Below are 21,651 nucleotides of genomic sequence, written 5' to 3' on the forward strand. Positions count from 1 at the left end.
CTAGAGGGTTAGAGGCTGCAGAGGGATCAGCGCAGCGGGAATGCGTCGCTGCGTTGTGCTTCCGCGCTCCCACGAGGGTTGCTCCCAGCGCGCGCTCGTGGGGTGCGCGACGCGGGGAGCGACGGGGCGCTCCGCTCTGCTGCCGTCGGCATGCCCACAGGCCGCGTCGCTCTGGGACGAGGCGACGCTTCAGAGCGCATCCTGGAGCTGGCGGTGGCCGTCGGCCGCAAGCCTCCATCACCGCCGTCGTCGACATCGTCGGCGCCTCCTCGTCGCTCCGCCGCCGCGCACTGCGGCAAGACCAAGATCTTCCTGGCGCAGGAGACGGTGAGAGCGGCGCGCTCGGTTTGCCCGCACTCAAAGCTGTCCCCCCTCACCCACCCAACCCCCGGTGCTCGCCCCCCCCCCCCCCCCGACCGGTCCCCGCGGTGATCGCGGTGCGGCTACAAGAATGGCGCGAATGGCGAGCGCGCCGATGGTTGTGAATCCCCATTTGATTCGGTCGACAAGCGCCAGGCACGGGCACGCGGCGTGACCCGAGAACTCGCCCCTGCGACCTGGCGCGCGCAGCTCGAGAGCCTGGAGCAGGCCCGGCACTGGGCGCTGGATCTGCGGGCGAAGCGGATCCAGGCTTGCTGGCGCCGCCTGCTGGCGCGGAGACTGGCGCGGCGCCACCAGGCGGCCCGCACCATCCAGGCCTACTGGCACGGGATGCTGGCACGGAGACTGGCGCGGAGCCATCGGGCGGCCCGCACCATCCAGGCGAGCTGGCACGGGACGCTGGCACGAAGGCTGGCGCGGCGCCACCGGGCGGCAGTTCGTACCATCCAGGCGTGCTGGCGTGGGACGCTGGCACGCAGATTTGTGCGGAGACACAGGGCGGCAGTACGCACCATCCAGGCCTACTGGCGTGGGACGCTGGCACGAAGGCTGGCGCGGAGCCACCGGGCGGCAGTACGCACCATCCAGGCCTACTGGCGTGGGACGCTGGCACGGAGGCTGGCACGGAGCCACCGGGTGGCAGTATGCACCATCCAGGCCTATTGGCGCGGGACACTGGCACGGAGGCTGGCACGGAGCCGCCGGGCGGCAGTACGCACCATCCAGGCCTACTGGCGTGGGACGCTGGCACGGAGGCTGGCACGGAGCCACCGGGTGGCAGTATGCACCATCCAGGCCTACTGGCGCGGGACGCTGGCACGGAGGCTGGCACGGAGCCACCGGGCAGCAGTACGCACCATCCAGGCGTGCTGGCGCGGAACGCTGGCACGCAGATTTGTGCGGAGACACAGGGCGGCTCGCGCCATCCAGGCCGGTAAGGGATAGACGCCTTGCGGGTTCACCTACGGGCACCAGCACACGTTGAGGAACAGCACACGGTGAGAAGCGGTGTATCATGAGCAACAGCATACGACGAACCTTGGAGCACAAGGCGGCTGCTGCTGCTGGAAAATGCAGCCCTACTGCAGGGAGCACTTAGAGCAGGGGTGGGGAACGTCCGGCCCGCGAGCCGTATGAGGCCCGCGAAATCATTTGGTGTGGCCCTGCCAAGGCAACCGCAGGCGGGACTCGAAATTCAATAAATCTAGGAGCAAACCTGGAAAAGCAGTTGCGAGTAGCAACGTCATCAATACCAGCTAACATCATCACACGCTTCGCCAAAGAGAAGCAGTTATAGCCATAACATTAGGGGTGAGTTAATTAAATGTTTGACCAAATATAACGGGCTAATTTTTAAGTTGATAATTTTGTGTGGCCCGCGAATGATGTTACAAATATCCAAATGGCCCTTGGCAGGTAAAAGGTTCCCCAGCCCTGACTTAGAGGAACCCCTTCAGGGGCTGCTGTTATTGGCCTACTCTTCCATGTCTTGAAACGGGTTAGGGGGGCTAGCCACACTTTGCCTGCAGGAGTGCCAGGAAGTGGTTGTGATACTTTACCAAGGCTTAGCCCGCGCACGTGAGGAGTGTGCGAGATGAGAGGCCTCCATTATTACACTTCAGTTTGGTCCAAAAGTTGCACAAAGTGGCGATGCACGCGGGGCGGCGTGCGCGTTTAGAGTTTGTGTTCACATTCCGTCGCTTTCTGACCTTTGCTACACTTCGCACTGCTGTCGTGTTAGTCATTGTTACCTTGCCCCCCCCTCCCACCCCCGTTGCCCCTTACTGGACATCTGTGAAAAAGAACGTCATCGCTCAATTGGATTCCTCCAGTCTGAATAAAAAAAGATTCTCCGATTCGGCACGCGACCCGCCGATCGATGACGTGAGCGTGCGACGAGCCCATTTGTACCGCTGGGTCGACGTGGGCAGCGTGGGATGAGGTGGGGGCGGGGGGGTGGTTTCAGAAACTGCCCCGTTGTTTCAGCTGCCGCGCCGGGAGATTGAACCGACTGCGTGTTCCCCTTCCCCGCGCGGCGCAGGCTTCAGGGGCTGCCGGGCGCGCAGGGAGACGGCGCGGGCGCAGGGCGCCGCCTCCACTCTGCAGCGCGCGTGGAGGACGCGGAAGGTGCGGCCGTCACGAGAACACTCACGTGAACCGAGACACTCACGTGAACACTCACGTGAACACTCACGTGAACCGAGACACTCACGTGAACACTCACGTGAACCGAAACACTCACGTGAACAATCACGTAAACACTCACATGAACACTCATGTGAACCTAAACACTCACATAAACAATCACGTGAACACTCACATGAACCGAGGCACTCACATGAACAATCACGTGACCACTCAAGTGAACACTCGCGTAAATTGAAACACTCCCGTGAACACTCGTGAACACTCACTTGAACACTCACGTGAACCGAGACACTCACATGAACAATAACGTGACCACTCAAGTGAACACTCGTGAGCACTCACTTGAACACTCACATGAATCGAGGCACTCACGTGAACCGACTGTCGGGGCCAAGTGCCGTTTGCGAGCAGCGTGGGGGGTGACGCCCGCGGCCCCACCCAGGCCCGACCTACACTGGTGTCCCCACAGTGCGGATGTTTTACGCACCGCACCAGGTACTCACTTCTAAGGTAGCTTTGACCTAAGGGAGGCCCAGGACCGCTGTTATTGTCCGTGAGTGGGAATCGAACTCGGGTCGCCGTCAATGCTGTGCTCGTCTGCACGCGTTCACGCAGGCCGCGTGTCGAAGCGCGCGCCCGCGTGAACGTGTGAACGCGGGCCGCGTGTCAAAGTGCAAGCCGGCGTGAACGTGTGAACGCGTGCTGGCGTGAACGTGTGCTGGCGTCCGCAGAGCATCGGGGCGTGCGAGTTGCCCGCTGCATTTGCTGACGTCGCTTCATTAACTTGTAACGTAAATCGCCTCTCCTCCATCCCTCCCTCTCCCTCTATCTGCCCCTCTCTCATTTCCTGTCTCCCCGTCGCTCTCTCGGAGTGCAGCGCAGGACGGAGGAGTCGGCGCTGGATGAGCTGGACGCGGCGTCGTCTCCTCCGCTATCGGCGGTCGGCGACACAAACTCTCCCGGTGGCCTCGTCCACCAATCAGCCTCCTCCGCCATCACCGTCGCTGCCCCCCCATCCTCCTCCATCAACCCCATCTCCTCCCCATCCTCCTCCACCATCGCCACCGTCACCTCCCCATCCTCCACCATCACCTCCCCATCCTCCACCATCGCCACCATCACCTCCCCATCCTCCACCATCACCACCATCACCTCTCCATCCTCCTCCACCATCAATGCCACCACCTCCTTATCATCCACCATGGCCACAATCACCTCCCCATCCTCCTCCGCCATCACCGTCACCGCCTCCCCATCCTCCTCCATCAACCCCATCTCCTCCCCATCCTCCACCACCATCGCTACCATCACCTCCCTATCCTCCAACATTGCCAGCATCACCGCCCCATCCTCCTCTGCCATCACCGCCATCACCTCCCCATCCTCCACCATTTCTACCATCATCTCTCCATCATCCTCTGCCATCATCAACGCCATCACCTCCCCATCCTCCACCATTGCCACCATCATCTCACCATCCTCCTCCATCACCACTATCACCTCCCCATCCTCCACCGCCATCGCCACCATAACCTCGCCATCCTCCTCCACCATCGCTGCCATCACCTCCCCATCCTCCAACATTGCCAGAATCACCGCCCCATCCTCCTCTGCCATCACCGCCATCACCTCCCCATCCTCCACCATTTCTACCATCATCTCTCCATCATCCTCTGCCATCATCAACGCCATCACCTCCCCATCCTCCACCATCGCCACCATCATCTCACCATCCTCCTCCATCACCACCATCACCTCCCCATCCTCCACCATCGCCACCATCATCTCACCATCCTCCTCCATCGCCACCATCATCTCACCATCCTCCTCCATCGCCACCATAACCTCGCCATCCTCTTCCACCATCGCTGCCATCACCTCCCCATCCTCCAACATTGCCAGCATCACCGTCCCATCCTCCTCTGCCATCACCGCCATCACCTCCCCATCCTCCACCATTACTACCATCATCTGCCCATCCTCCTCCTCCACCTTCAACGCCACCACCTCCCCATCCTCCACCATCGCCACCCCATCCTCCACCATCATCACCATCACCTCCCCATCCTCCTCCTTCGCCATCAACACCATGACCTCCCAATCCTCCACCATGACCACCACCACCTCCCCATCACCCTCCTCCTCTGCCATCATGAACGCCATCACCTCCCCATCCTCCACCATCACTACCAGCACCTCCCCATCCTCCGCCATCACCACCATCAGATCCCAATCATCCTCCTTCTCCACCATCAATGCAACCACCTCCCAATCCTCCACCATGGCCACAATCACCTCCCCATCCTCCTCTGCCATCACCGCCATCACCTCCCCATCCTCCACCATCGCCACCATCACCTCCCCATCCTCCACCATCACCACCATCACCTCCCCATCCTCCTCTGCCATCACCGCCATCACCTCCCCATCCTCCACCATTGCCTCCCCATCATCCTCCTCCTCTGCCATCATCAACGCCATCACCTCCCCATCCTCCACCATCACCACCATCACCTCCCCATCATCCTCCTCCTCTGCCATCATCAATGCCATCACCTCCCTATCCTCCACCATCGCCACTATCACCTCCCCATCCTCCTCCTCCGCCATCAACACCATGACCTCCCCATCAGCCACCATCAACACCACCTCCCCATCCTCCACCATCACCTCCCCATCCTCCACCATTGCCTCCCCATCACCCTCCTCCTCTGCCATCATCAACGCCATCACCTCCCTATCCTCCGCCATCGCGACCATGACCTCTCCGTCCTCCTCCGCTATCACCACCATCACCTCCCCATCCTCCACCGTCACCACCACCATCGCCACCATCGGCTGCCCATCATCATCATCCTCCTCCTCCTCCACCATCACCACCTCCCCACCCCCCCCATCCTCCGGCATCGCGGCCACCGGCCCCCCCTCGTGGCCTCACCGCCGCTCGGCGTCGTTGGGTGACCACGGTTGGCCGGGGACGCTGCCGGACGTCGACTCCGGGGGTGGTGGCGCCGCCGGCGCCGTGACCGCGGTGGTGCCGTGGCCGCGCCGGCGCTTCAGCCACTGGGGCCACGGGGCCCCCACCATCAAGATGTCCGCCCAGGGCATCGCGACCATCCGAGCGCTGCCCAGGGTGAGGGAAGGGGGTGGGGGGGGGGGGGGCAAGGGGAGCGGAGGGTGAGGGACGACCCCCGTCATGGTAGTGAGATGTTAACTACCTCGCCTGGTATACAGGAGGTTGTGGGATCGATCCCTACCGCTGCTGTTTATTTGTAGTCTGTGTGTTTCTCTCCCCATATTCGCGTGGATTTTTCTCCGGGTTCTCCGGTTTTTCTCTCCGCATTTATAATCACCACGCGTTTTGAGTTTTTGGCTGCCATAAATGTCAACGTGATGAGCCAAGTGGCCACTTCTGAAAAGAGCTACATAGCTCAGTGGGCCTTCCTTGGTAAAATAATGGCCCCCAGTCAACCTTTGCTCAGTGGGAGGTCGCTCATTCTCCTCTGCTGCACCCATAGTCTGGAACTCTCCTCCCAGCCGTGTGTGCTGCCAGCTCCCTGCCCCGGTTCGAGGCCACACTCAAGGCCGTGCCCTTGCGCTCTGCCCGTGAGTGACTGTGTGCCTCTTGCTACTAAGTGAATAGAAAATTAACGTGGCCACTGATTCTGTACCGCGCCTTGAGGCGCTTTGCTGTCCTCAGTGGGTGTTCGCTTACAGCACTCGCCCCGGCAGTCTGATGAAAGCTACATGGGGATCGAGCGTGCCTCTCTTTGTCTTGTGAGCGTGCTCATGGGGAGCGGTAGAGTCGCGGTAAGCACGCTGCGCTACGAACCCGGCACTCCGGGTTCGATTCCCGCTCACGGCCCACACCAGTGACGATTATCTGAATCGGTCCTGGGCCTCTCCTAAGTAGACTCAGCATCAAATGAGTACCTGGTGCGATGTGTAAACATCGCCACTGGGAAGCCAAAGGTGGCCGGGCATGGTGCTAGCTGGCCACCCATCCCCTCGTGTGTCGTGGTTGCCTACGTAGGTACTCGCTGACAGCACTTGCCCCAGCATTCTGTTACAGGCTATACGGGGGATCTTTGCCTTGTCTGTTGCATGTGTGTGTGTGGCCTTCATAGTGCCCAGCCCAATAGTCAGCTCAGGTTATACGGGGGATCAATGTCTTTGTGTGTGCGCGCGTGTGCGTTCGTGCAGGCCAGGATCCACCTGCGGGTCTCCCGCTCGCCCCTGATGCACGCCGACCGCTGCCCCAACTCCCTGGCCTCTCCGGGCGGCGAGGGCCTCAACGACCTCGCTTTCGTCTGCTAGCGCCGCCGTCTCCTCGATCCTGGCCCTGCGTGTCCTCGCTTGGCCCGACGTGACCCCACGTGATCTTACGTGACCCTGGCCGCGCGTGACCTCGCGCGATCCCGGCTCTACGAGACCTCGTGCGACCTCGCACAACCTCTCGCGACCTCACGTAACCCCCGGCCCCGCGCCATTCCGCGTGGCTGCAGGGGCTGCCAGGACGGCAGAAGAGGAGAGGCACCACGAGTAGCTCCATCGTCGGGACTCCTCACGTCCTCCGGGAAAACAGACTGAAATTCCCGCAACTGCCGTTGCCTCCTCGATGGGTGTCGACCCCCCGATTGTTCCATGCGAAGCCGGCGTTCCGCTGGGAGCTGCCCTGCGCCCGTCCCTGTCCCGACGATTGTGCCGACTCCACCGGGCACACGCGCTTAATGGACGGAAGACTCGGATGCTGCGTCGTGCTGCGCTGCGAGAGTATCGATCTGCGACCGAGCGCCGTTTAATTTCCTAGTTTCTCGTCAGGGCGAGCACGCGAATGACCGCGAGCTCCAGACTACAACTAAACTATAAACCAATTTTTTTTTATTTTACCAAGTAAGGTCCACTGAACTACATAGATATTTTTCAGAAGCGAGCTGGCCATCACAAATGATAGCTCAACGAAGTGGCTTATCACGTGGAAATTTATAGCAGCAGCCAAATGCTCTTAATGCGTGATGTCGATTCTAAATGTGGAGGGAAAACCGGAGGACCCGGATAAAAATAATCCACGTGACCACGGGGAGAGAGAGACACCGCAAATTTACGAGACCTCCTGTATACAAGGCGAGGTAGTTAACATCTCGGCCTAGTTAACGCCGAACTGCCCAGGGGACCCATCTCGCTCACTAGCGGTTCCTGGCGATTCTTGGCGGGTTCATGGGCAAGACATCTGTCGCTTCGCTGGGAGCTTCCTCTGAATTCCAGTTCCTGTACGGGCGTGCATTCCGGGTGATTTGGTCATGCCTTAAGTATTTATATACAGTATATATTAAGTAATCATGGATTTTGTTACACGGCAATGAACGCTACGCGGCGCGTCGCTGCATAAGCGTTTTGATTGCCATTCGCTAACTGTGACCTGATTGTGTTCGCGTTCTAACGAGATCCTCCGCCGGGTGATTTGTGTTCGTGGCCACCACGAGCGGAGGTAGAACACGGCTCTGGTGACGCGTGATTCAGACCGTGTGTCATCACACTTTACTTTGGTTACTTGAACAAATACTTTCAGGTCACTTTGACAGCAGGGGAGCCTGAATTTACTTCTCTGCATTGCGTTTGCTTCATTGTTTCATGCTATATACAGGGTGTTTGAAAATGATGGACCCAATTTCAAAGCAGTTACTTTCACGATGGCAACATGTTACAATTACACAAAAAGTTACAAACGGTTTAATGGGTTATCAAGTTTTACTAACCATTTTATAAATGCTCTATGTGCCCTCCACCTGCTGTACGGACAACATCGAGACGATAATTGAATTAGTCCCAAACGCCTCTCAAAGTGTCTTCTTCCACTGAAGTCAGCGCTGCCGTGATTCTGTTTTTGAGGTCATCCAGATTAGTCGCTACTGGTGGCACAATAACACGGTCTTTGACGTATCCCCACAAAAAAAGTCGCAGGGTGTGATGATGTCTGGGGATCTTGGGGGCCAGGAGTGTAGCGCCAAGTCTTGGGGTCCCCTGCGACCTATCCAACGTTGAGGCAGTGCGTCTTGCGAATGACTGAGGCTAGGGGCTGTTTGTGCACTGGGAGAGGCATCTAGCGGTAATCATTTGAAACTCTATGCCCCGCCCTCTCTATGCCCCGCCCTTTCAAGTGGTAAGAGTTGCATTCATGGGCGGTTCGTGGTTGCAGAGATATAGCGATTTCAAATTGGGTCCATCTTTTTTAATCACCCGATATTATATTTAAAAAAAAAGTTTTGCTGGCTGGCTGGCTTCCTGCGTCGCTGTCTGACTGGTGCACAACTGCGGGTGTGCGGTGGCGATGTCGCCGTGCACATCTACGTGATGACGTCACCTGCATCCCAAAGCGTTGAACTGGGTTTGTGCATTGCACCGACGTCTTGCCTCTCTCACCCTCCCTTCTAACCACTCTCCACCATAGCCGTGTATCCCGCACAAACGTGGCGGATGTGCTATCATGCAAGCATATCATATGCTATAATCAACAAACGTTTTTCTGGCTGGCTGGCTGAAGGGAGGGGGGGATGGACGGACGGTCACATCCAAAAGGAGGTGTGGGCTGCCCGTTATTATTTTAAACGATGCAATTATTTACAGCACTTTGTCAATCCGCTGCGGAATGAAGGCCTCTGCCCGCGCCGCACAGTACGAGTTGGTGAAGGGAGGGGGGGCGCGGGACTTGTGTAAGGTATCACCAGCCACTGATGTTAGCCGTGGCGGCGCCGGGAACTGAACTCGGGTTGCCGTATGTTCCTCAAGCAGAACGGACTGCAAGGAACCCGTTGTCCCCTAATCCAGGGGGGACCGGCAACCAAAATAACAAGAGTACTTTTATATTTAGAATTGGGTTCCTTGATGAGCCCGCACAATGCTGCGGAGCCGCAGGTTTGCCAACCCTCGTCCTTGCTCCGGTGACGGTTTGCCCGATTCTCAAGTGGTGCGTCACCTTTGCACAAGTCAACACACTGCACGATCCATTTAGAGACACCTCACTAAATCAATGATCGGGGGACGCAACGTGTACCGTGCTGGCCTTCACAGGTGCTCGCGAACAGCACTTGCCCCCACAGTCTGTTAAGGCTATGACGGGGGACCTTTGTCTTTGTATCCTTGCAATATAACGTTTTAAAGAGTTGTCGGCAATGCAGTTTGATACTGAGATAAAATCGCAACCCTATTATTATTACTACGACTACTGGATATGCGGACATTGCATTGTGCGATGAACGGCACTGACAGTTTTACCCTGGCACTGGCGCTTGAGAATTATCTTGGCGAATGCACGTCGCCTTGCCTGACCGATGCATAGTGTCGGGCTGCTGTGGCGCTGTTCAAGTTGGGTTTGTGTAACAAGGAGGCCAGGATAGAGTCTCATTTAGCAACGGTGACCTGGGGGGGCATTGGTCTGCTGCCAGAAGGCGGGCGATGATCGCTGCTCTGTGTGTGATCCCACTGGGGTAACTTGGCGGCATGAATCCTGGAATGGAGTAAATTGTGGAGCCTGACGGAGGCACACAGTGGCCGTCCACTCTTGCCAATGACGTGAATGGGATCTGTAAAACGTCGATGGTGGAGTGGACGGCGCGTGGCGTCATTAGGGCCAATACACCGGCAGTATTAATCGGGACGGCCACTCGATATCGAAACCGCGAGCGTCTGCAACAAAGCGACTTCAAGCCCCCCGTCTCTCGCGACTGCCATGACCGCTGCCTGCGCCCGTCCATCCCCAATGTTGCCGCAACGTCATTTATCTCGTGCCTTTCTCTGGGAGTTGTGTGCCTCGACGGCCTCTGTGCTGTGATGAAAATAAATGAAGTGTACGGAGCCTCGTGTGTGTGTGTAGTGCCCCGTTTGCCGAAGTTGTAACTGTTCCCGGTGGAACGAGGCGTTTTGGTGAGGCACGGTTAAAGCCGTTCGGAACGGGAGAATCGCAACGTCTGTACGGTGATTCGTAAATTTGGTTTGTGTGTCGTAAACCCTCCTCCACCCGACGCAGCCAATTAATAAAAGTGTCGCGTAAATCAAACGTGGCCAGATGTATGTGTTGGGGCCGCTGGCCCCTGCGGTCCCTCCTTGCTGCTCGCCGACGTCAGGGGTTCCGTCGTTTACCGACCCCTCGCTGGTCTGCGACCAGCTGCTGCCGTCGCTGGGCTCATCGCCCGATGGCTCCCTTCCCTGGTCCGCCCCTCCGCGAGCTCGCGTGAGAGGCATAGCTCGTCGCCCGCTCTCGTTCACCTGTTAACGCTGCGTTGTCTCTCCTTCAAGCACACGCTCTGAACGGGGTCAGGGGTCGGAGGGCGAACGACGCTGTCCTCACACCACGTGAGTCCCTGCGGCGATAGACGGAACGGATACCTGCGGACGCACCGACCCCCCCCCCCCCCCCACGCTACGAGCGCAAACACCTGCACACAGCACCACGTGCTTTCACTCACTCGTAAGACCACTCGAGGCTGCGCTGGGTTATTAATGGTTTATTCTCGGCGACTGCGCTTTACTGTTGGGTCGGTATCGATCGGCGTGGCAGGCCTACGTTATTGTCCCTGGATCTGTACCCGATCTATCAGAGGGATATGTTCTAGGCGGCTCTGGACTCTCTAGTCTCTTTCCCAATACCCCCTTTCCACTTACGATTAGGTGCCCACGGCGTTCCGCTGATCCCGTCCTCACTGCGTACCTCGATGCGTCGCACGGACGTCCGAGTCGCTGGGCTGGAGAGCGTCTCGTGGCCTGATTCCGGAGCAAGAGAACCTCCACCTCGCTACATCCGCTTTTCATGCTATCTCCCCGTCCCCAGGGCTCCGCCTCCCCAGCCCTCTTCGCTCTTGCGGCCCTTACGCGCGGCGCGCATTCTAAATTAGTCCCATTCTCATGCTCCTCTATAACAATGCTTATGCGTGGCGCTTATTCTAATTATGCTCCTCCATAACAATGCTTATGCGTGGCGCTTATTCTAATTATGCTCCTCCATAACACTGGTTATGCGCGGCGTGTATTCAAATTAGTCCTATTCTTATGCCCCTTCATAATAATAGGTGGTCGGTTTGACCGCGCCGGTGCACGCCGCCTTTGTCATGCCAATTAGCCGTCTCGCTCCTCCTCTGCCTGCCTCGTCGATACGTGTGTGTGTGGGGTGCGTTTCAACCGCGGTGGCCGAGTGGCCCCTCGCCGCGACCATGCAATCTTAATGCCGGTCACAGCGCCGCGGTGCGAATTAGCATCGGGGGAGGTCGTCCAATTCCCTGGCCGCAGGAAACCGTGAAGATTATCCCGGTAAGGGCTTCTCGGGTGAAAATCGGTCAGCCAGGTGACCTCCCCTCGGAGCTCTATGGGGGGGAAATGCGTGCGGGTGTGTTTATGTGAGGTGAGGTGAGGGGGAAGCGGGGTTGGCTCCGTCGCTTGGTGGTGGCGAGGTCGTAGATGGGGCGCCCGCCGAGCGGCTTCATGGCGGCGGCATCACATAGCCCCCCGAGGTGCCGGTCCCCGTCTCGGGTTGACTGGAGCACCTTGCTTGGGCCGCGCCCACGAGGAAATGCTGCGGGGTCCGGGGGATCCGTCCGGACCTCGTGGCTGGTCTCGGGGTGGGTGGCTCCGTCCTCTGTAGCTCCTGCGGCGGCCTCCTCCTCCACTCCAGCGGCTCTCCCCGTCCTCCGGCACCTGTGGGCTGGGGCACAAACTCAGCAGCGGAAGGGTTTAGGGGCTGTCGTCTGCGCCGTCTCCTGACTGGATCAGGGCGTCTCGGGGTCGGGGGCCCGGCGGGGCCCATGTAGTGTGCGAGGCCCCCAAACACGGGGGGTGCGGGTACCCCGGGATTTCGGGGCCTTCGGGTGACGGGGTTCTCTCTCGCCGGGGCCGCTTTCCATGGTTTTAAGCGGCGGACGTTGACCACCGTCTCCCGACCCCTCTCCCCGCCATAGATTAGTACCGTCCAGGGGGAGATCTGCCGCACCACGGTCCAGGGTCCTCGCCAATAGGTCGTCAGTTTCCCCACCTGCCCGGCCCCGACGCGAGGGGTGTGTAGCCACACCTTAGCGCCGGTCAGGAATAAGGGGGGTTCCATGCGGGGTCGGGTGCCCTGTTCTTGCCGCCGATGCGCGGCTTCCCCTTGCAGGTATGCTCGGCCTCGGGCTTCTCGCAGGGTCTCCATCAGGTGTTCCACGGGGCAGCTTCCCTCCTCCGGCTGGGGGGAAGGAACGCCGAACAGCAGGTCTGAGGGTAAACGAGACTCACGGCCGAACATCATTAAAAACGGGGTTTGTCCCGTCGACGTGTGTACGGTGGTGGCATAGGCGAAAAGGGCGTAGGGGAGGTGTTCGTCCCAATCCCGTTGATTTGCGGCCGCCATACGTTTGAATTTCCCCGCTAAGGTCTGATTCATGCGCTCCACCATACCGTTCGCTTGGGGGTGGTACGCTGTGGTTCGGTCCTTCTGGATTCCGAACTCTCGGCACAGTGCCTGGAACAGCTCGGCCTCGAACTCGCTACCCTGGTCGGTGAGGACTCGTTCTGGGATCCCATGCTTAAGTACATAATGCTCCACTAATGCCCGGGCCACCACCAGGGCCGTTTTATCAGGGATGGCCACTGCCACGGGGTAGCGGGTGAAATACTCTACTGCGACTAGGATATACCGGTTGCCTCGATGGGACCATGGGAATGGCCCCTGTAGGTCGATCCCGACCAGCTGGTTCGTGCGGCTGACGCGGAACGGCCTTAGGGGTACCTGATAGCGGTTCGGTTTCGGCCCACACTGTTGACAGGTGCAGCAACCCTGTACCCAGGCGGCCACGTCTTGAGTCAATTTGGGCCAGAGATACTGGCGACGTAGGGTCTCTCGTGTGCGCCGTTCCCCGTCATGGCCCCCGAGCGGGTGGTCATGCACCAGCCGTAGCAGCTGGGGTCGCACCTGGGCAAGAACACAGATGCACCCCGGCTGGCTGGCCTCGGTTAACTCCCGTACTACCCCTTTCTGCACACACAACCGGGCATACAAACCGCTCCAGGGTCCTAGTAGGGCGCTCTTTTCCTCCCGCAGTGCCGCCTCCACCGCCGCCAGATCCGGATTTCGCTGTTGGGTCTGTCTCAGCTGCTCGTCGTTCAGGCCCGGGAAGGCGCAGCCGACGTCCTCCTGGATCCGTCCGATCGGGGCGGGGTGGTCCACCGGGCCCCGAGCCGTGGGTCCCGCGCTTGCCGGGCGGTCGACGGGATCCTCGGTGCCACCTGTGAAGGTCTCTGTGGCGCACACTGCACTCTCTCTCGCTGGGGGGGGATCAGTGGCCGCGGCCTCTCGGGGGTCCGTTGCCTGCCGGCAGCGTCCCCCCGTGAAACACGGGCAGGCCTCCTCCGGCCTTGTCTCGGCGTACACCGTGGGCCACCTCGATAAGGCGTCCGCGTTTGCATGCGTCCGGCCAGCCCGATACTCGATTTGCAGGTTGTACTCCTGCAACTGCGCCAGCCACCGGGCCATCTGCCCCCGCGGCTCCTTGAATGTAAGAAGAAACTGCAGAGCATAATGGTCAGTGCGTACGCGACATCTCCTGCCATACAAATACGGCCGGAACTGCTTACATGCGAAAATCACGGCGTACAACTCTTGGCGGGTCACGCAATAGTTCAGCTCGGCCCCACTCAAGGTCCGGCTGGCGTACGCGATGACTCGTTCCGTCCCATCCTGCACCTGTGATAACACCGCGCCCAGCCCGCTGCTGCAGGCGTCGGTGTCCAAAATAAAATCGGTGGTAAAATCGGGGAAAGCGAGGGTGGGGGCGTGGGTGAGGTGGTTTTTGAGAGCGGTGAAGGCCGTCTGGCAGGCCCCCGTCCACTGATAGGGGTGCTTAGGTGAAGTGAGTTGGGTGAGGGGGCGTGCAATCTCGCTGAATCCCTTTACAAATCGATGATAATAGGTGGCGAAAATAGGTGGCGAGCCGTGGCCACTCCACTACGACGCGTACCTTTTCCGGGTCGGAGCGCACGCCTGCCTCGCTGACGCGATGTCCGAGGTCCCCCACCTTGCGTTGTGCGATGTAACACTTACGTGGCTTGAGCTTGAGATGAGCTGCTCGCAGTCGCTGGAACACCTCTCGTAACCTGGACCAATGCTCAGACAAAGATCTACTGAACACTATCACATCATCCAGGTAAATCAAGCACTGTTCCCATTGCAAGCCCCGCATCACCAACTCCATCAGCCGCTGGAACGTCGCAGGCGCGTTGGTGAGTCCGAACGGGAGTACTCGAAACTCGAATAGTCCCATCGGAGTGGTGAATGCGGTTTTCGACCGATCCTCCTCCGCCATCTCCACCTGCCAGTACCCGGACGCGAGATCGAGGGTGGAAAAATATCGCGCTCCGGCGAGGCTGTCAAAAGTGTCGTCGATGCGGGGTATGGGGATGGCGTCGCCGAGCGTGACTGCATTCAATTTACGGTAATCGACGCAGAACCGGGTTGACCCATCCTTTTTCGTTACTAGTACCACCGGGGCTGACCAGGGGCTCGCCGAGGGCTGAATTATGTTATCGCAAAGCATGTGCCCAACCGCCTCTTTGATCTGGGCGCGTTCGGGTGTGCCCACTCGGTACGCAGGCAGTTTGATGGGTCGGGCTGCACCGGTGTCAATTTGGTGCTTAACAAGGTCGGTCCGACCCACGTCTGAGTCGTGTTCACTGAACACGTCGGCATACTCCTGCAGTAACTCGCGCAGCCGATCGGCCTCTCCCTGAGGTAAATCCACCCATGGTGCATGTAACGCGTCGAGCAGGGGAACGACCTCGGCTCGGGGAGTCGGGCCGACTCGCCAGGCCAGGTCCTGGTCACCCTCGGGACGACCGGTGTCCTCAGCCCAGAGTGCGAACACCGAGTCGTCAGAGTGGCGTGCGTGCAGGGGGTGTACGGTGGCTATCGGGGTGCGCCGTCGCAGCATCGCCGGGATACTGTGAGGGTTAAACATCCGCATAAACAATCGGTCCCCATCTGCGTTTACCAACGTGGCGGATCCCACGACCCCATACCGTTTTGCCAGCTCCGGGTGAGGAGTTAGCATTACCTCCCCTGATGGTCGGAGCGCGGGGTCGGTGGGGGATGTTGCCACCGGCACCAGCATCTCGGTGAGCGGCCCGATGGTGACTGCCGTCGCCAGGATAGCGGCCACAGGTGCGAAGCGGGGGTGCGTCGGCTCTTGTCCCAGGAACGGAATCCGCTCGCCGCTGCTCTCCATGGTGGCGCATCGCTGGCGGGGTTGCACGTTGAGTCCCAGCTTTTATAGGAGGTCGGTACCTGCAATACACTCGTGACACAACACACTCGACACGTAGAACTCCTGGGTGCACATCTGGCTGCCTATGCGGACCTCAAGGGTGGCTCTCCCCAGTAGCCCCATTCCGGCTCCGCTCGCTGTGTGCAGTGCGCGGTCTGGGGCCTGCAGGCGGCTCACATCAACCCCGATCATGCTGCAGTGCGCTGCGCTTACGAGCGAGGCCACCACCCCCATGTCCAGCAGGATTCGGGTACGCTTTCCATTTACCTTCCCTTCCACCAGCGACGTGGCCCCCGTGATCCCCGCCACCAGCTCCCGTAGCCAGTCGCCCGGAGTCGCCGTTTCCGTGGGCGTTATTGCTGGAACCTGTGTGGAGATCACTCGCTCGCCATTATTCTCATTATCGTCTATTTGTATCGGGACCACGTCGATTGCACCCCTAGATGGTCCACGCTCTAGGGGCATTGGAGTTTAACCCCCGCGTCTGCCTCGCCCGGGTGAGTTCAGGGCAGTCTCTCATTAGATGCCCTCGGCGATCGCACATATAACATGTCCGGGGAGGGGGGGCGGCTCCGTAGCGGGTCCCCTGCCCGCTCCCTCTCCCTCCCCCAGTACGCAGTTGTCCCACATCGGACTCTAATTGGGCTACCCTCCCGGCCAGCCCCCCTACTGTCGAGCGTAGTTCCCCCATCTCAGACTGGAGGGTCTTCATATTTTTATTCGCTTCCTCGCGTACTAGGGTTACCTTACTGTCCATTTGGTTTACCCGGCCAGCAATATCTCCCATGCCGGTCTGTAACCTGGCTACCCACCCCGGGGTTGTCTCGCTGGGTCTCTGGGGCTCCCTTGCCCGTCTCCTTACTGCGCTGGCGGACTCCTCCTCGTCCTCCTCCTCCTCGTCTGGGATCAGGCTCGCCACGGTGCACTCCTGTCCCGACCCCCGGAGCTGCGCGCGTTCGCTGGAGAGCTCCTCACACTCAAGTGCGCGCTCGACCAGGGTATCGAAGGGGAGGCCTGCACTACCCCTTTTGGGCTGCCACCACGCGGTGCGAGCTAGGTACCTGAGCAGCTTGTCTGCAGCTAGCACGTCAATGACCTCCTTCGCGAACTCTGGCCGGGCGATCCGGGTTAGTGATCGCACGTCCTCGGCGTAGTCTCGGAAGTCATCGCCGGGTTGGCGTCGGCGCGCCTCTAAGGCCGTCTTTGCCCGTATCGCGTTGCGCGTGCCGAAACGCAGGTCTAATCTACGCATTAGTTCCTCTAGTTGGGTTTGCGCGCTTTCGGGTAGTGCCTCTACAAAGTCGGCTGCCCGCTCATCCAGGTTCAACGTACGTTGTCGTAACGCCTGCGCGTCCGACCAGCCATTAAGCTCTTTAGCCCCTATGATATTGCGGGAAAACGCTTTCCATGTAGGGGTCCCCTGGCCGGTGAACACATGCCTTACCTTTGCGTGGAGTAGTGCGCCACCTTCCCGTGAAGATGTGAGGGTTCATCCCACTTCTGACACCAAGTTGTTGGGGCCGCTGGCCCCCGCGGTCTCTCCTTGCTGCTCGCCGATGGCAGGGGTTCCGTCGTTTGCCGACCCCTCGCTGGTCTGCGACCAGCTGCTGCCATCGCTGGGCTCATCGCCCGATGGCTCCCTTCCCTGGTCCGCCCCTCCGCGAGCTCGCGTGAGAGGCATAGCTCGTCGCCCGCTCTCGTTCACCTGTAAACGCTGCGTTGTCTCTCCTTCAAGCACACGCTCTGAACGGGGTCAGGGGTCGGAGGGCGAACGACGCTGTCCTCACACCGCGTGAGTCCCTGCGGCGATAGACGGAGCGGGTACCTGTGGACGCACCGACCCACCCCCCCACGCTATGAGCGCACACACCTGCACACAGCACCACGTGCTTTCACTCACTCGTAAGACTACTCGAGGCTGCGCTGGGTTATTAATGGTTTATTCTCGGCGACTGCACTTTACTGTTGGGTCGGTATCGATCGGCGTGGCAGGCCTACGTTATTGTCCCTGGGTCTGTACCTGATCTATCGGAGGGATATGTTCTAGGCGGCTCTGGACTCTCTAGTCTCTTTCCCAATACCCCCTTTCCACTTACTCACGATTAGGTGCCCACGGCGTTCCACTGATCCTGTCCTCACTGCGTACCTCGATGCGTCGCACGGACGTCCGAGTCGCTGGGCTGGAGAGCGTCTCGTGGCCTGATTCTGGAGCAAGAGAACCTCCACCTCGCTACATCCGCTTTTCATGCTATCTCCCCATCCCCAGGGCTCCGCCTCCCCAGCCCTCTTCGCTCTTGCGGCCCTTACGCGCGGCGCGCATTCTAAATTAGTCCCATTCTCTTGCTCCTCCATAACAATGCTTATGCGCGGAGCTTATTCTAATTATGCTCCTCCATAACAATGCTTATGCGCGGCGTGTATTCAAATTAGTCCTATTCTTATGCCCCTCCATAATAATGGGTGATCGGTTTGACCGCGCCGGTGCACGGCGCCTTTGTCATGCCAATTAGCCGTCTCGCTCCTCCTCTGCCTGCCTCATCAATACGTGTGTGTGTGGGGTGTGTTTCAACGGCGGTGGCCGAGTGGCCCCTCGCCGCGACCATTCAATCTTAATGCCGGTCACAGCGCCGCGGTGCGAATTAGCATCGGGGGAGGTCGTCCAATTCCCTGGCCGCAGGAAACCTTGAAGATTATCCCGGTAAGGGCTTCTCGGGTGAAAACCGGTCAGCCAGGTGACCTCCCCTCGGAGCTCTATGGGGGGGAAATGCGTGCGGGTGTGTTTATGTGAGGTGAGGTGAGGGGGAAGCGGGGTTGGCTCCGTCGCTTGGTGGTGGCGAGGTCGTAGATGGGGCGCCCGCCGAGCGGCTTTGTGACGGCGGCATCACATATGACTGGATCAGCAGCACAGCGGGTGTTGTTGCTGGAGAAAAATCTGATAACATCTAAATGGGTACTGATGTATCGCTGGAGATCACATCCAGCATCATCAGGTTGCTAAACAGGAGCTCAGCTCTATGGATTAAAGCACTTCCTGATCCGGGTCCTGAAGTAGATGCCATGACGTCATCGACAGTCAATCACGTGCTCTAATTTAATCATTATTTGATTGCTAGTTGATAGGTTGTGACTGGCAATGTGGCTCTTGATAATATTGAGGTTTTTTTTACCGAATTCGGAAAAAATCTCTTCTTGTTATTTTAGTTGCCGACCCCTGGGTTGGTGTATTAATGTGAATAATCACTTTAACGTCATTATCCGTGTAAATGTCGCGTGATTCCTCTCCAACAACAACACGGGGTGGTGCTCCTGAAGCAGTGACACATGTGGCCACGTTTCATTCACGTGACAACGTTTATGAATTGGCTGTGTCGGGTGAGGAGGGTGTGTACGACACAGATTTTTTTACACGACGACCGAAACCCAAAAGAATCATAATATTGGTCGTGAAAGTCTGCGTATAAACGTTAGCGTCATTTGTGGAAAAGAGTGACGAACAGATGCTTACAGTCACGTGATGTTCGTTTGTGGCTGTTTACCTGAAAGCAGATGTCATAGAACTACTTTTTAGAGCCATTTAAGTGACCTCTGATTTAAACAAGAGAGCGAAACAATTTCCCCACACAAAGTGAATGCTCATCACGTAACGGTCAATCCCCTAGTTTTCATCCTCACAGCTGTAATTCATCCGCGATAAACGGCAGAGCCAAATTTAACACTGTACATGAGAACCTGGTTTAATCACAACTCAGTCTGTGTGAGTCCATCGGTCTCTAGGTGAGTCTTTGGAACTCCATGTGAGTCTATAGGTCTCTATGTAAGTCATTGGTGACCGGGCTGAGACAATCAACTCGGTGCTCTGGTTTAATCACAATTATTTGAGTCTATGGGTCTCTGTGTGATTCTTCGGCTCTCTACGTGAGTCTATAGGTCTCTATGTAAGTCATTGTGACTGGGCTGAGGCCATTAACTCGATGCCCTTGGGAACTCAGTGGTTTAATCACAACTTTTGAGGCTTTGGGTCTCTATGTGAGTCTGTGTGTCTCTTTGGATCTCGATGTGAGTCTATGGGTCTCTATGTGGCTCTATTGGTATTTATATGAATCGTTGATGGCCGGGATTAGACCATAAACTCACTGCCCTTGAGAACCCCGTGGATTAATCGCAAGCGGGTGGGTGGCTGCCTGGAGTCGAATCCAGGTTCTCAGCGGGCTCGGCCCTCTGCCCTCTGAGCCATCTCATCAGCATGCTCTTCAGCAACAGAAACAAAACAACCCACACGGCTTCAATTTTCTGAGTGTCATCAGCAGTGGCGGCTCCTGCAAAATCTCTCAGGGGGGGCAAATGTCTGGATGATTGATAAGGATAAGGTCCACCCATGCAAAGGATAAATTAACAGCTTAAGCATGTAAAGGCAACTTCACTTCTTTAATATTAATGAAAAATAAAGTGACTCTTACAATACATCTTGTTTGTTTCTATACTCACTCTTAATACAATCCACTCACTTTTCTTTTATTAAAGATTCCACTAGGTGGCGACAAATAATTTTGTTGGATGGAACGTGCTTACGTATGATGACGTAAGCACGTTAGTGCGAGCCCTCCCGGAAGCCATAGAGAATGCATTGCAGCGCCCCCCGTTCGAAAAAAAACATCTTTGAATGTAAGTCTATGGGACCACACGGGGCGATTCTCAGCCGGAGGGAAATCGCCCAAAAAGAGGCGGTACTCCACAGAACGTAGCATGACGCTGATTGGACTATATCCAGAGGCACAGTGACGGCTAGCGTGACTCTGTGGTTGAATGACATTGGTGGTGCGTCGCCCAATCGCCCTAATGAAGAAACCTCCCCTGGTCATCAGCAGGGGACGGCTACGCAACGTGCCGCATTGCTTTAACGCTCGAAACGGTTGTGGTGGGTTACAGCGAACGTAGAGAATTTACCAGGCCTTCGTTGGCTTTCACGATCGTGCTCCTCCTCCTCCTGGAAGGCACAGCAGTGTCCACCGCATCGCCTTCGTGAATGAAAAATGAAAGACACAAGCCACGGATAGCAGTGCAAATGTGGCCATGCAACCCAACACAATGGGTCACATTGTAAACCCACAGAGATACGGATAGGCAATCAATGATGAGTGTCTTTGTAATGCGGAGCGCCCGGAGAAAACCCACACGTAACGTTCTGGCCCCCCCCCCCGTACAGACGGAAACAGATGGATATTAGCTTGCTGTACTGCCATCTCCTGGCGAGCCGGGGCATGGCGCTCTTCCTCAACGTCTACGTTGAAGGGAATTTCACAACCCATCTGTGCGTGACCCACCAACCCACGCTGCTGCCTCCACAGGCGCTGTCTCACGGGCAGCTAATCCTTTGTTGTCAATCCACTGCTGGATGAGAGCCTCGCCACGCCACGTGGGATTTCACTTGGCCATACTTCACCGCGCTGGTCAGTGCGGGTTGGTGAAGGCAGGGAGCGTCGGAGTAGAGTACAACGATGAATTGTGTTGTACTGCCCGCGGCCTCCTGCCATTGCATGCGTGCGGTGATCCAACAACCCTCGTGGCAGCTGCTACTGCTGCTGCTGACCTCCACACTGCTGGCTTCCAGGGGCCACGTGCGTGTAGTCACCACCGATGAGTGGGTCTGGAACGCTGTGGCTGCCGTGAGTCAGGATGGCCGAGCGGTCTAAGGCGCTGCGTTCAGGTCGCAGTCTCCCCTGGAGGCGTGGGTTCGAATCCCACTTCTGACAGTACTTTTAATATTTTTTTTATATTTCCACTAAAATGTGATAACCGTGCTCACTTAACATTTAAAAACAAAAGTCTAAATTTACAGCAGTCC

General features: G+C 57.9%; 2 protein-coding genes and 1 non-coding gene across 3 annotated transcripts in view; all 3 read left to right on the plus strand.

Annotated features, from left to right (window-relative positions):
- The window catches only part of MYO19 (myosin XIX), a gene marked incomplete at its 3' end in the record, with an annotated part of 41,501 nt that extends 37,534 nt beyond the window's left edge, over nucleotides 1-3,967 (plus strand). The window contains exons 20-23 of the mRNA XM_078873963.1: nucleotides 161-327; nucleotides 571-1,315; nucleotides 2,423-2,508; nucleotides 3,407-3,967. Coding sequence (XP_078730089.1) covers nucleotides 161-327; nucleotides 571-1,315; nucleotides 2,423-2,508; nucleotides 3,407-3,967 — 1,559 coding nt within the window. The remainder of the gene's footprint in view (nucleotides 1-160; nucleotides 328-570; nucleotides 1,316-2,422; nucleotides 2,509-3,406) is intronic.
- Nucleotides 3,968-4,370: 403 nt separating this feature from the next.
- LOC144945398 (uncharacterized) lies at nucleotides 4,371-7,957 on the plus strand. Its single transcript, XM_078873918.1, has 2 exons — nucleotides 4,371-5,662; nucleotides 6,733-7,957. The coding sequence occupies exons 1-2, from the start codon at nucleotides 4,619-4,621 to the stop codon at nucleotides 6,844-6,846; spliced, it is 1,158 nt and encodes a 385-aa protein (XP_078730044.1). The 5' UTR covers nucleotides 4,371-4,618; the 3' UTR covers nucleotides 6,847-7,957.
- Nucleotides 7,958-21,476: 13,519 nt separating this feature from the next.
- TRNAL-CAG (transfer RNA leucine (anticodon CAG)) lies at nucleotides 21,477-21,559 on the plus strand. The gene has a single exon. It is a non-coding gene; the product is annotated as a tRNA-Leu (tRNA).
- The last annotated feature ends 92 nt before the right edge of the window (nucleotides 21,560-21,651 follow it).

Source organism: Lampetra fluviatilis, chromosome 37 (assembly GCF_964198595.1).
Source record: "Lampetra fluviatilis chromosome 37, kcLamFluv1.1, whole genome shotgun sequence".
Taxonomy (NCBI): domain Eukaryota; kingdom Metazoa; phylum Chordata; class Hyperoartia; order Petromyzontiformes; family Petromyzontidae; genus Lampetra; species Lampetra fluviatilis.

Excerpts from the sequence above, each read along its gene's own strand:
- LOC144945398 (XM_078873918.1), top strand. The coding sequence starts at position 4,619 with ATGACCTCCCAATCCTCCACCATGACCACCACCACCTCCCCATCACCC. Across the intron at positions 5,663-6,732 it reads CCATCCGAGCGCTGCCCAGG|GCCAGGATCCACCTGCGGGT; the intron begins GTGAGGGAAGGG and ends GCGTTCGTGCAG.